The sequence below is a fragment of the Oreochromis niloticus genome, linkage group LG8, assembly GCF_001858045.2.
Source record: "Oreochromis niloticus isolate F11D_XX linkage group LG8, O_niloticus_UMD_NMBU, whole genome shotgun sequence".
Classification (NCBI taxonomy): Eukaryota; Metazoa; Chordata; class Actinopteri; order Cichliformes; family Cichlidae; genus Oreochromis; species Oreochromis niloticus.
In genome coordinates, this window is record NC_031973.2 from 17,732,874 (window position 1) to 17,748,027 (window position 15,154).

Genomic DNA, 15,154 nt, shown 5'->3' on the forward strand with positions numbered 1-15,154 from the left:
AAAGCAGTTGGTGTCGTACAGCACCAGGTTGTTTGCTACGGTGTTGATTAGCCTTCCCTCCATTGAAGAATGAAGGGCTTTGGCTGGATCTGCCCCTTTGACCTAGGTCACAGCCACGTCACCAGGCTCCTGATTGGTTGTCGCGGCGCGATTTGACGCTGGAGTTCAGATTTTCCAACTCGAGCGGTAGAGGCGAAACACGCGTATGCACAAAATGCAACACAAAAATTCACGCGCGTGGTTTTTTTCGCGAGTCAAACGCGCCCCACGCGCCCCACGCGCTACACTGACGCGCGTTTCAGGCGTTTTGGCGTTTTCGCGACGCAAATCTGCCTCCGAATTTTCGCTGGACGCGCAATCGCATGTCATCGCGCTCTTTCCATTGACTTTACATGTAAACCTGACGCTCTGGCCGCCTCTATCGCGTTCGGTGTGAACACACCGTAAGATCTTCCGTCATCAAACCCGCCGCAGCCTGGCCAGTCGGGTCAAATTTAGGAGATTTAACGGCGACAGGAGCTTCCGCCCCCGACGTCATTCGCCCCTTGGAAGGTTTCTGGACGGCCCCAGCAGCTTCCGCCCCCACCGCCGTCTCCAAACTCCCAGACCCACCCGGCGAAGTTTTCATCCTCCCAAACACTCCCCTGTCCACCAGTTTGTCCACCAAACACTAATTTCCGCCTTCTTAGAATTCAACGGAACATCCACATTGAATAAATTAGCCACTAATAGCAAATCCGCTTTTGTGCACCGCTCCAGCTTTTCAATGGAGGGCTGTTGCGCAAAATCATCCATGTCAAACGACATCACGAGCAAAGCAAAAAAGAAAAACAGAACTCTGCAGACAACTAACCGCATCCGCTCACTAAAGGGCCGCAAAACACGCGCCTAACGCATAGACGAATGAAACTCTCCGTCTACCCACACACCCTCAATGACGCTTCCCCCCCACCGCAAAAGCGAAAAGGAAGCGAACCAATCACACGAACAAAAAGGGACGAGCCCCCATTTATGTTACGCCCCTAGTCTAGGCGTGTAGAGACGCACATAAGGTTGGAGGAGAGAGAGACACGTACCCGCCCTGATTCCCAAGCCAAACATCCAAAACCAGTTGTGAGTAAAAAAAGGTGATTTTATTGAAGGTAATGAAGCATAGCTCCAGGGTGAACCCAGGCCAAAATAATAAACAAAACCAACTAAGTCCCACCAGAGAAAACTAACTAAACCCTAAGAAAGAAACCAAACAAACAAATGACAATACTGACCCTCGCTCCCTAACCCAGAAAACAGGAGAAAACTGGTCCAAAGAAAAAGGCGGCTCACCCCTTCCGCTTCAGTCTATGGGTGCCTAAGCACTACGTTAATACACGAGGGGCGGCTCTCATAGAACACGCTCACACAAACACACAGCAAAAGTATAGGCTGGAAACCAGGGCCAGGACCGCGTCGGCTGTCAAACTGCTCGCTCGCTCGCTTCTCTCTCTCTCTGGCGGGAGCTGTCAGAGCGGCTTTTTGAATGCGGTCACGTGTTCCACGGTCCAATCAGCTGCTCACTACTCTTCATTAGGGGAAGGACCTGCAAAGAGTCTTAAGCACAGTAAAGAGACAGAACAAAACAGCCCACACAGTGTTCTTATGGCCACAGCCGTAACAGTTCTTCTAAAGCAATTTTCATACTCAAAATACTTTATACAACTTGCCTCATTCACACCCAGTTATAGAAGCACTTTTTTCTATTTTTTGTCTATTTAAGTGCTTTCTATCATTCACTCATATTTAAACTCTGATGGATGTGTCTGAAAGTAACTTGGGGTTAGTATTGTGCCAAAGGATATTTGGCATGCAGACTGGAAAAATTTTCACAGCGGGATCATAGGGATCTAACCATGATGACCAGCTCTAGCTCTTTAGTTACAGCCACCACAAATAAGCATTTGTTTTCCAATGTAGGTTCCTCTTGTTAACACTCAAGTGTTCTCATTGTGTACACATTTCAATACAAAGGGAATACAGTAATTTTAACCAGGAATGTCAGCCATATATATTATCATTCCCATTTTTCTTCATCTGTATGGCATACTATGCAAAGGCCTCAAGGCTAGCAAATTATCTTTTTAAAATATCTGCCATTAAGGATGATGGGTAAAACTTACCAGGTTTAAGTCCACATTGACTGGCTCTTTAAAGATTGTCCAGACAACTGCTTCACTGCATAAAGGTGTGGTTAGGGACCCACTGTAGCGATAGTATGCATGCAGGTTCACATTGCCAAGCAAGTCATCAATGGAGATCTCATCTGTGACCATCACTGTTGTACCTACAATGAAACAAACAAAAAAAAATGCTCAAGATGCAGTGATCTGCTTCAGAATTTTGCTTTCGTATTCAACAAAGTACATGTGTGCTCACCAATTTTGTGTATCTTTGAGAGATAGCTGGTCAGGTTTTTCCAGGCGTCTGTGTTAGATGTTGGTGCTGATGTAGGATGTGTCTATCAAGACAGTTATATCGGATAATTAGAGAGAAACTCAAATATATGGGTTGTAGTTTAACAAAGCTAAAATAAAAACAAACAAAAAACCAGAAACTTACTGATCCTGATCCAGTGCTCCCATGAGAGCTGCTCGAAGTGCTCCCGTGAGAGGTGCTCTTTGTAGTAGGGGTAGACTGGAAAATCGACATTAGGAGAAACTGTTTACCCACAACTCAGTTTTTTAAAAAAATGATACTGGAAATAACAGCAAGCTTTCTTTATAGAACTAACAATTGCTTCAAGGTTTTTGAAAGCCTTGATTGACTTTTAAAATTAATCAAATAATTGATTTTTAAAAAAAGAACATAACATAAAGAAATATATTCTTTTTTACGTGACTTTTTAAAACCACAAAGATGCTCATCACTTCTGTAGCTTAAAGCATCTCACATGATTGCATAATTATGACCAGAGTTTTAGTCTGACATTGATAATGCAAAGTATTTAGGAAAATGATTAATCATCTTTATTTTCAGTTGAAGTCTTTATTTCTGCAAAAATATGACTTGAGAGTGAGCTTTATATTAATTTTGCTAATGCCAGAGATTTGTATATTTTTTGTATTTGAGAGATGTTTATTTACTTTTCTCAGATCTGTGTTGAATTCTAATGATCTTTAAATTCAAATATAGAGTGCAAAATATATTTTTCTACTTTAACTATCAGGAATGGATTCCCATGTCTGATATTAAAACTGTCACCTGCCACCAGCATGAACTGCACTGTTAATCAGATAGCTCTAAGACGATGACACTGAGTGCCTGAGACAGCGATCACATAACTTTGTGCGTTGGATAGGTAGAGATTGAAACTATTTTGTCTTACTTATTTTTTTCTGCCCGTCTCACTTAGCAGATCCCTTCAGAAATTTGAGTGTAGCATAGATTTAGCTTTCTTTGACATGTTTGGAATGTGTATCACAAGCCATCAAAAGTGTTTGACAACGAATATAGCACATAGATGCTCTTAACAACTTAACTTGTCCAGGTTTAACCTCAATAAAGAATCCCAACACTGCCAAGCCATCAGGTGCCTGTAGTGCCTCATCCAGGGTTAAATCCTTTCTCTTCCTTACAATGTGCATCTGGACAAAAGACCAAATTAATGGCATGAAATATAAACAGGCTAGGTGTTTGGGAAAAATGCTTCAGATGCTTAATCTTTGTCACTACCTCCATCGGGTATCTTATTGAGTCCACAGTATGTTCTGAGCCTTCAGACATATCTGATGTGTCACCCCAGTGGAAGTGAAACTGAAACCTTCACCAAATTTTCCACCAGTACACACTTCACTGAAAGTTGTTTAAGAACACAAGAAAAGAATATTACACACATACTCTTTTAATTTCTATGAAAAAGATTGGCATAATAGTGTAGGATGCTGTAATTACGTAAATAAGAACCTTTACATCAACCATTACAAATGATAAAAAAAAATCTTCAAACCTGAATGGCCTGTGTTGGTGATGTACTTGATAGCATGCTTGTCATCAAAATTTTTAAATACAAAGGCATCAAGATGGCTGTCCGGCACAACATTGTTTGTGTCAATGTTGATGGGTGACTGATATGTACCCCCACAGAGGGAGCCGGGCAGAAGGTGCCAAGAAGGTGGAGTGACAGCTATTTGCAGAAAACATTTTCAGTTAAAATCCTGATCTCAGAGTATAATCAGTATAAAACTCTCCTGATAAATGTGCTGATACATACCACAGTGATGTGGATCATAACACCATTCATCTGAAGAATGGAAAAAAAAATCATATATGTAATGTGCCAAATCAGAGTCATAAAAATGTATCAATCATTTATGCATTTTCTAACTTACAGGCAGGCAGAGGAGTTCCAGGGGAGGCATACACATGACGTTCGTGAAGAGGTTGTGTAGGTCGGTAGATATTATCCAGCTTTGTTTCCATGGGAAACTTCTTAATCTAAGAATGGATTACCAAAGGCTCATCCAGTGTGATGTTACAATCAAAAATGCATTATGAAGGTCAAAGTCTGCTAGTGACCTGGCAGCACAGACATACACTCCCTAGACCATTGACTGAAAAAACCTTGCACATTCAGAAAGCCTGTACTTTGGGGTAAGAACAAGGAAACATACCATTTAAAAAAAAAAAAAAAATCACAATAGAACAGAAAATGTATCAAATGTTTTACATAGAAAATATACAATTTTAAGAAAAAAAGGTCATTTTGAATTTGATGACAGCAACAAATCTTTAAAAAAAAGGCATGTTTACCACTCTGTAGAAGGCCTCCTTCTTTTAACAACAGTCCATAAACATCTGAGGAGACCAGCTGCAGGACTTTTGTAAGGGGAATATTGTGCCATTCTATTCATGATGCTCCAAATGTGTAAAAGATCTAGACTCAAAGCAGACCACAGCACCCAGACTCTTCTATTAAGAAGCCAAGCTGCTGTAATATGGTAATATGGTTCTATATAGTAATTGGAAATATTGTGCTAATACCATGCCAGTTGGTCCCTCTCCTCTTTAGTCCAGAAGCTGCAGCGTCCATGTTGTCCAATTAGAATTTTAGATTTAGATTTCTCTGACCACAGAACAGTTTTTCACTTTGCGTCGGTGCATTTGCATATACCCAAATATTCTACTCACCTGTTTCTAATGTTATTGTTAATAATAACAATAACAATAATAAGAATAAGCCGGCAAACAAAAACAACCCCAACAATAGTCCCTTTGAGCTCAATGTTCAATTGTCTTTTTGTCTTTGGTCATTTGTCAAGTCAGAAATTCTTATTAGTCTAGTTCTTTTTCTCTTTCGTTTGTGGTTTGTGTGTTACCACTTGGGAGTCTCCGTCGAGGAAGAAGAGTAAGTTCCTCGGCAAAGTTCAGTCCGGGCTCAGGCTCGCCATCTCCATCCGGGGAGAATCCATCGTAATCCAGAATCTTAGTTCCTTCCACACGAACAAGGGAAAAAAACCTAGCCTGCACAACAATATTAACATTATTGCACACAGCCAGCTCCGTTTCTTCTCTTGTATCACAGCTATAGCTTCAGTTCTTTATCTCTTTTCCACATTACCACAGTAATACATTACATGCATGCTTTGAATATATCTCTCGTTGTACATGAAATTATTTTAACCACATGTAAAACAACAAATGAATTTCTCGTTCTCTTTTCAACCATGAAATTGTGATTAATAGGTATAACCAACAAGATAATAGATTTTTTCAATCATCCTTCAAGTATGCTAAACAAATTCTACCACAAACAGCATTTCCATCATTTTTAAACAGCAAATTACCACTCGCGAATCAGCATGAACAGAAGAAACAACTTTTAGCAACAGACTAACACATTATTATTTTTCCAAACACATGGGCTCAACTCACCAAAATGATAGAAAATTCCGCACGAGCTATCCGTGGCCTGTCTCATCTACTTCCACGTGCGAAAAGACCTAGCTCATGTGAAATGATGGTCTGGTGTTTTGGAAGACAGGGCTAAAACCACTTTCAACCAATGAAAAAGGCATTTACCCCTTGTGATCCGGCAACAGAAAAATAAAGTTTGCTGGAGGATCACACTTTCTTTTTTCAAAATAAACGTTTCTTTTCAAAATAAAAGAATGAAAATACATTTATACAAATAAAGCAAAAACAAGAAAGAATAACAACAAAAGTGGTTTTCTCTACTGGGTTACACTTACTTTTTGCCTTTTATTGCCCTCATCCCAATTTGATTGACTGACGCTGTTGCCATCAAATTAAAAAACTGTAAATTTGGTTGTGTCCTTGAATATCTCTAGTGGAGCCCATTTTACTACAGGGCCTGTGGCTGTTATGTCATTTGACTGTTCATCAGGCTGTCCTGCCAGACAAGGTCAGCTATGGTAGATTCTCTCACGTACAAACACAAAAATAAAAGCATGAAAATTGAAAGTTTAGGAAATGCCCCGCCTAATGAGGCTTTGGTGCATCTATTTACTGAGACTGTAAACTAGCCAATAATGTAATCCAGGTTCTGGGCATCTTAAATCTTGCCCCTGACAATTATCCTCCATATTATGATTAGCAAATCTGTTCTGAACTTTTACTGAAATAAAGCAAATCAAAAACAAAAACAAAATAGGGGAAAAAAATAAATAGTAAATACAAAACTATAATAATTGTAGAAGATATCTACTATCGCCACAAAAATAAACTCTTAGATCTCATCCATCTATTATGCCTGTCAAATCCAGGCTCACAAGGTGCTTCATAATCTTACAGACTATGCAAACAGGTCCTCTGAGTGTTTTAAGACATTTATATGCTGGTTGATGCTTTAAGTTAAATTCAAAGAGTCATGCACCTGCCGAGCCACCAGACAAGTATAGGGCTTACATAGACATATGTACACCTCGCTAACTGCAGACAGCTGATTGCCATCAGGTAGATAAGGTGAAAAGAAAGACTTCACGTGTCATTCTGTTACATTTGCATGACTCAGAATTATCTGTTTATCCCACACAGTCACATGCCATTTGCCCAACATTTTCACTTGGTGATAGTCAACAGAAAAAACATAAATAAAAGGCATGATTATCAAACACAATAATCAAAGCAGACACCAGCATGTACCAGTATGTTCTGATGGTATCTCACCAGTAAGTCTGGGGATGCTTGTCTGCACATTTCAGCGTTTGCTGTACTGTTACTGTTTGTGATTCCAACACAGACAGAAGGTTTCTATTTGCCATGAGTCATTTACTGGTCGAGCTATTCAGTAGGATTAAGAAATAAATTAACTGATTTCTAATGCACGTTAATTAATACAAGAAGCTTTCTCTTCAGCATTTTCTCATACAGCTTGGACCGTTTAGTTAGTTGTGTTTGTGTTAAAAGGTGGAGAGAACATTCATATTTGCAGATCTCCTTACATTCACTAAACACAACCTTTGCCCCTCTTATGCTAAAGAGAACTCACCAGTTCGCTGTTGACGTGGATTGGCTCATGAAAGATTGTCCACACGACTGCTTCATTGCAAGTAGGCGTTGGCAGGGAACCCATGTATCGGTAGAACTTTGTCAAATTTACATTTCCAATTAAGTCATCAATAGAGATGCTATAGTTTAAGTGAACCTCACTCCCTGTGAAAAGATTAAAATGAAAGACACTAAGCAAATGGAATTATTGTAAACTACTGTGTTTGCATTATTTATTAAAAAAAGACCAACCCTTGTCTGTGAGGTTTGACAGGTATGATGTGACTGTGAGTCATCCAGTATTTGAGTACATAACAGTCCATCTCTGAACTGAAACCCAATTAAGTGCCTTAAGACAGAATAAACTGAAGAATGTGCATCACAAAGATCTCAAATGATCACTTGGATGAGATTTGTGATCCTCATTTCTTACAAAACTCCATTAAGAAGCTGTCAAGATTAGACGTGTTGATTACATTGTTAAAATTTACTGTACTCATTGTTAAAATCTTGACAAATCGTGCTACCTTTACTCTCCCAGTCTCAGGTCTTCAAGGCTTGAAAAGTGATGTGTTGGTTTCAGGTGTCACATTAAAAACTTTTGTCCATGTCCAATAAGTCCATCAGTGAGAAAAGGGTAACAAACTGCTGCAGTATGCTTCAAAATTTATATATGTACTATGGTAATCAATGGGAGGAGGTCCACTGTGTATAAACAATGAACATGTACAGGGGAACACACAACATGGTTGCTGGACCTTTTTTCAGAACATGGTATTCAAAATAGAGGCATCAATAGGAGCACACCAGTTATCTGGTTAAGTCAGTATGTCTAACTAAATTACTTCTACTCATTGACACATCACTCAGGCACCTATAGAGCACAGGCTCAATGCAAAGGTGAAATAATTGAGCCTGATTTAACCTTAACACTTACAGTGCTTAATAGATTAATTAGACCACCATCCACGGTTTATGGCACAGCTGCCTTAAATTAACAATACTGGTAATTATAAAGAGAATCTTTAATGTTTCTGTAATGGTTAATCTACCAGTATCCGCAAACGTTTGAATCAAAGTGCCATTTTTAATGATAAAATATGATTATGAATTTTTAAATATACTGTTTTACAAAAGAATGCAGAAAAAAGTAAAGGACATAATTATTATTTTTGTTAAATATGCCAAAAGTTATTTACTTTCACTCCCGAAGCGAAAAATCAGTTTTAGTGGCTGAATGTGACGTTTGATTCATTTCTGATTTCTCCGAGAAGTCCAGTGTGCCAGCTGCAACTTCAAACCTATTTACTTCAAATTACAACTGAAACTACTCAAATAAAACAGAAGCAAGAAAACAATATGAAATCATATATTTGCTCCCAGAGGTTGGAAGAACTGAAGAAATGGTGTCCAAAAATTGCTTTATAATAAGCAAAATCATCAGACACAGAAATGTTTCACAGAAAATAGAAGACTTTTCTGTTGAGCTTCACATATTTTTATTTTTTATAGTCCAGAAAAATCAGCCTTAGTATTTATTACTCCTCTGAATAATCTAGACAAAATAAAAGTGAATATATAAGCAGGGTCTTATGCAAAACCCTGTGTTGGTGCAGTTCAGACCCCTCACTGCCACAACTTATTTAAACTCTGTTTTTTGTTTAGAGTTAATCATTTGTATTCTCATTTATGCAATCCTGTGCATTTTTTTTAATTACTGAACAGAGTTGGACAACCCAGCCCCCATATTCAGTGTTTGGGTCAAACAAAGCTGATGGTATGAGTTCTTATTCAGATGACATTTTTGAAATATCACCCACTCTCCTGCATTTCATGTGACACTATTTATTTAAATCAGTGCATTGTATAGTTGTTGGGCCCTCAGGAACAAATTAAAGTCACTGACAGTGAGAATGAATCTTTCTATTCATGTGACACATCCCTCAAAAATAATGACACTCATACCTACACTGTAAAATATAACTTGTTGTTTCAACTTAAAAATATGAGGTAAAGGGCTGCCTTAAAATTTTAAGTTAAGTCAAGAAATAGAGTTTGTTCTTATAACACAACCAATTGTTATCTTAATGAAAAATCACATGTTGTCTAAACTTTCATCTTAGTTTAGTTGACTGAGATTTGTTAGTCAGTTCAACTCCTTTAATTGTCATTTTTACTTGGGAAAACCCTTTCAGCTAAATTAAAATAATCTATTGTTTAAACTCTTGTCCTAGTTCAGTTGACTTGGGTTTTTTAGTTAATTCAAATACTTTAGTAGTTCTTTTAACTTAGGAATCTATTTTAGCTTAACTAACATAATCTGTTAGCTAAGTTGATTTAAGTTTATTAATTAACTGAGCTCCTTAAGGTAGCTGAGTGAACTTGTAAATCATTTTCATTTTAATTATCAGAGTTGATTGACTGGATGTAAAGAAAAATGTGTATTAAACATCTTAAGTTTTGTTTTGTTTTTTTAGCTTTCTAACATCCATTTCAGCAAAACTACCTGTTAGGTTCATCTTAGAGCTCAGGTTTAAATACCTACATTCCTTTAAATTAATTTTCTGTTGTTTACAGAAAAAAAAATAAAACCCCACAGATTCCATTAAAGTCTATCTGATCATTTCATACAGAAAGTTTGTTTTAAGAACATGACAAGACAATTACTCATGAGCACCCAACATTCACCATTTATTGTGCCATCTTAGTCATCTGAGAAACAGAAAAATCAGTGACGTAGCTCATCAGGCTCACAATCCATCAAAACTCAAAGGCTGCTCCCTGTGAAACAATAAATTTGAACTTGGTCTTGAGCCCAGTTTGGGTGAAGATTAAATTCTGACCAATACTCTAGGAGCAGTAGTGATTCTTGTGAAGTAACAACATAAAGTCTGCATTAATGTAATGTATCAACGGGACACTTGATATTTTAGAAAAGTTATTCTTTACATTTACAAAATTTTTAAACTTCATTGTGCTCAGTCACACCTGTTAGCATAAAACTTGAAATATTAAAATAGTACAAAACCTTTGATAAGTGACAGTAAAGATCAGTTTATAACAAGTAAGACATCAAACTCTTGTATTTGTCTTCGTTTACAATTGCAACAAATTCCACAGAACCAATATCTCTGAAAATGAGTGCATGCTTCTGAAACATTTGATAATATGGATATTTCAGAAACATCAGTTTGAGTCTGCTCAATTGCAAAACAAAGGAAAAACTACTGACTTGCATGAGATAAGCATCTGCAAAGTCCAGCATTATATTGTTGTTCACATAAGTTTCTTAAACCATGAACAAATGAGTAATTGTCTAATCTGGAATGTAAAGTGTAGTCATTTAGTGACATACAAAAGTGAGAATGAGAACTTGCAAGAATAAAAAAACAAACAGTAAAATAAAAACTGTCCTTAACACTAAGGAACATACAATTACAGTTCTGCATGGCTTTCTGCAAGAGTCTGTTTCTTAGACCATGCACTAGTGAGATGCACTGCCTTCCACCAATGTTCATTAGGATGTTCTGAATGACTTCAAAGATGTCCTTAAGTTCCTTTGGATAGTCTATGTTGAGGGCAAAAAGAAGGCCCATCAGCATGGAAATGGCACTTGAGACATCCCTCAGATTAGACAGGATTACTGCCGCCTCAAGGACAACCAACACATCGATGATGTCTTCTTCTTTCACCATCGCAATGCCAACTTTCATCCTCTTAGAAAACGTGTCTTCAATACCTGTCGGCTATAAAAGGGTTCAAAGACAAAAAAAAAAAAAAAATTACACAATTACAATTACACAATATCCCTTGTGCTTAAGAATTCATGTCTTTCCAAAGAAGAGCCATACTGATGCTTTGGATGATGGTGATTGGCTTTGGGTAACACTTATTAGTTGTTAAAGTTTTTTCAGAATGAGATATGCACCCCCATGTTACAAATCCATTTCTTGCTTTAAACAAAGACCATGTTCATAAATAACTGAGCATGTCTTCAATTGCAGAATTCAAACAAAATTTTCAATTTAAATGGTAAATGGCCTGTATTTGTATAGCGCTTTACTAGTCCCCTAAGGACTCCAAAGTGCTTTACACATTCAGTCATTCACACACATGGGTGGATGACTGAATCGTGACTCAAGAGTTGACAGTTCGTCTTATAATTGGAAGGTTGCCGGTTCGAGCCCCGGCTCCGACAGTTTCAGTCGTTGTGTCCTTGGGCAAGACACTTCACCTGTTGCCTACTGGTGGTGGCCAGAGGGCCCGGTGGTGCCAATGTCTGGCAGCCTCGCCTCTGTCAGTACGCCCCAGGGCGGCTGTGGCTACAATGTAGCTTGCCATCACCAGTGTGTGAATTTAAATCTAGTTATGCTAAATATTGGCTGTGCTCTAAACCAAATCTGGCTGAGAATACACGAAATGTGCAAACTGCAGCTACACTACAGGATCAGATTGTGGCTCCATAGACAATGCTTCTTTAATCAGTTTATTGATTAAAGTTTATTTTTCCCCCTATATTAACAGCATGAAAAAAGAGCATATAGACGTGGCTGAACAGGTTGCATAATTGGCACTGAATATCAACATCCACCTTTACCCAGCTGCCCAATGACTCTCGGCCAGTAACCTTTAATTGCTTACCCAGTCTACACAGTCTCTTTTCCAGGGTCCAGGACATTTCACCAAAGTATTGCCCCCCACAGCTGTAGCAGCCACTGCAGCCCCTTAAATATCCTAATATCTCTGCCATTACAATATACAATGTGAGAAATCAAACGTAAAGCTGAAGTGAACAGTACAGCAGCGAAATGTCAAAGACCCTGGTGAAGACATGAATAAACACAAGACACTAATAATATCAATGCTAGCTTGCCAGTTAGTTTCTCTGAAACCCAGACCAAATCCAGTGTCAAAGATCTTGTAATAATACATTTGGTGAGGAAAAAGTACACATGTTTCATTTAAAATCCACTGTGGTGCTGTCATTATTAAATTTACTAAAAGAAACAATGCTAACCTTCACAGTCTTGAAAGTGTGTGAGGGCTCTTCCTTTAGAAAATGAGGTCCTCTGTCCTCTTCCTTTGTGTAGGGCTCTGGTCAAAGAAGTCAAAAAGAAAACAAAAACACTTTTTAAACAGTGTTTATGAAGCATGTAGACAGCTCCAAATTCACAGCTTTTTGATACATAATTCCATCAATATATGATTATCATTGGAGATTTTGAATCAGGCTTATCAGGACATTCAAGTAGAATATGATATCCAACCTACCACCAATATACACAGATTCTGTAAAAGTTACCACACTAAATGTCCAGTTGTGAAATATGATGACAGACTTTACTTATCAGCTTTCTTTCAATGAGTTCATCAGTTGAACTGGATAACCTAAAACTTAAACAAAGGAGAACATTTCGCAGTTGAACACTTACATCATCTCCGAAGCATTTTATGAGCCTAGTTAGCCCTCCTATGCCGCTCTTGATTTTGTACAGCTCCACGAACCTCTCCATAATGGTCAAGCACAGCAAAAAGGAACCCTTTCAGGTCAACAGATGTAAGACGGGCAAATTCTGCTTCAACCTGAGCAATAGAAGAAGAGGGGTGGAGAGTACAGGCAGAATAAAAAAAAAGATTCTTTGAGACCCAAATTTAAGCAAACAGTCATCTGAGGCCCATTAGAGAAAACACAAACACACAAAAGCAAACAAACAAAAAGATGCACTTTACCTGCCGTTCAGCAAACAAGGAAGTTCAGAGAACAATAAGCTCTGTCTTGAAATCTTTTAAAGTAGAATGATTGTGAAAATGACTTATGTGATGTAAAACTTTAGTAAACGTGCGATTAAAAGAACACTGAGTAAAAGGACAAGTAACAATTTCCTTATTCCTCAGATGTTTACCTTGATGAGCAATACTGTTTTAGTCCAACTGCCTCATTAAAGTTACACAACAGGCTTTTTACATTAAAGCCAGCAAGTCCATTACATACTCCCTTTTTAGATCTGAAATACTGTGCACATTCTGTGTATATGTAGTGGACAGCAATTTACCCAAAAGAGTGCAAAGTTTGCAAGTCCACCTCATTTAAATGACAAAGACAGATGTGATCATCTAGACCTGTGAAAATAAATTAATGACAAACTTGCAGTTATGGATGTTATTACAACCACAAGAACCTAAACAGTCTGCTCCATTGCTTTTGTTAATGAATCACTTGTTGGTAACAGGTCTGAATATTTAGTTTATGCCACCTGCATGTGATCATCAATAGTGCCATATTACTTCTTAAGAAGTACCCTGACACTACAATCTTTATATCATTTGTTCTACAGAGCTATTAAGTTACAATATAATCTGTGGTGTTTCCAGTATGACAAAATGCACAAATTGTAACTTACCATTTGACTCCACTGACAAAAATAAATCCCCAGCATCAAGTTTGGCTTCACAGACCTAAAATAAGTAAAATAAAAATATATGTTATAATTATATTGTTTTCGCCATTTATTCATGTTTGCTAATTTTCTGACATATAAACAATGTTAGTTTTGTTACAATACAGAGAATGCAGTTTAATTAAAAGGTAAATTATGCAAAAAAAAAAAAAACTTCTGCAGTATACCATGCCAAAAATCAGTGTCTCTGATGCCAATTATTTTATCACTACAGCTCTTTTAGTATGGAAACTCACACAAACTAGTCATACTGATCACAAGAGTTCAAAAATAAGTCAAAATAGTGAGCTGTTGTTAAGCATAAAGCATTTCAGGGTAACAAATAACTGCACAATAGAATTAAAGCAAAAACTAAACACACTGGAGGACTATCTGATAAAAACTAATATAATGCTGGTTTGTAGACCATATTTTGTCTCAGTCCTCAGTGCACTCTTGCAGCTTAGCATGCAGCAGTTCATAACAACTTAAGTGATTACATAGGGGTAAACAGATGACAACAAGCATCCGAGTCCTGCCAAAAAGTTCTTTTTGAACCCAGTCAGTTATTGGAAATATTGCCAAAATGAACTTCCACCAAAATACAACAGCCTGTGAACTTGAAAGAAATTTACAAGTACAGAGACAATATGAAATAAGCTTTATTAATTAGCTGAGTTAGCTTGCTAATATCGCAACAGTGGTTGAGTGCACAACCTTAAAGCTAGCGGCACAATACTTGTGATTTGGTCAGTGCCACATTAAACCCATAAAAAAGGCCATATGTCAGTTTATTAGCTCAAGTTTGGTCATGACATACAAGCTGGACCTTGTCCGCTAAAGCTACATTAGCTAAAGCAAACATTTCGGTAAAAGAGAAAAACACACATCATGCCATAGATTCAAAACATGTTCCAACTTTTGTAGCTCTCTTTCCTTATAGTTATAACCAATGTTACTCACCTTGAAAGCATATTCCAAAGAAGACGATTAGAAAACGTCCAAGTAAAGTGAGCATGTCGTTAACCGCCAATTCCCCATGATGCACCTCGGTAGCAGTCACGTGAGGCAGTTTTGAATCCTGCTGTGCTCAACTTACCCACATTGTCAAGTTCACATAAGTTGCTGATTTAGCTGGACATGAGTTTTCAAGTTAGCTTTTTTTGGTGTAATTGGGACGTTTTTAACTTGTAATTCTATGTTATAACAACAACTTCAGTCATCTATCGTCAAACTGA

At 37.8% G+C, this 15,154-nt stretch overlaps 2 protein-coding genes across 3 annotated transcripts in view; one reads left to right on the forward strand and one right to left on the reverse strand.

Annotated features, from left to right (window-relative positions):
- LOC100701335 (protein tyrosine phosphatase receptor type H) overlaps positions 1 to 15,154 on the forward strand; it is a 574,626-nt gene that overhangs the window by 194,545 nt on the left and 364,927 nt on the right. The gene's annotated exons all lie outside the window — the stretch shown is intronic.
- LOC100705383 (putative carbonic anhydrase 3) lies at positions 334 to 8,102 on the reverse strand. Its single transcript, XM_019362672.1, is given in 12 exon segments — positions 334 to 1,576; positions 2,154 to 2,317; positions 2,410 to 2,491; positions 2,593 to 2,667; positions 3,528 to 3,617; positions 3,706 to 3,790; positions 3,792 to 3,825; positions 3,980 to 4,156; positions 4,244 to 4,273; positions 4,362 to 4,467; positions 7,481 to 7,644; positions 8,007 to 8,102. Coding segments are annotated over 11 exon segments (981 nt in total). The 5' UTR covers positions 7,565 to 7,644; positions 8,007 to 8,102; the 3' UTR covers positions 334 to 1,522.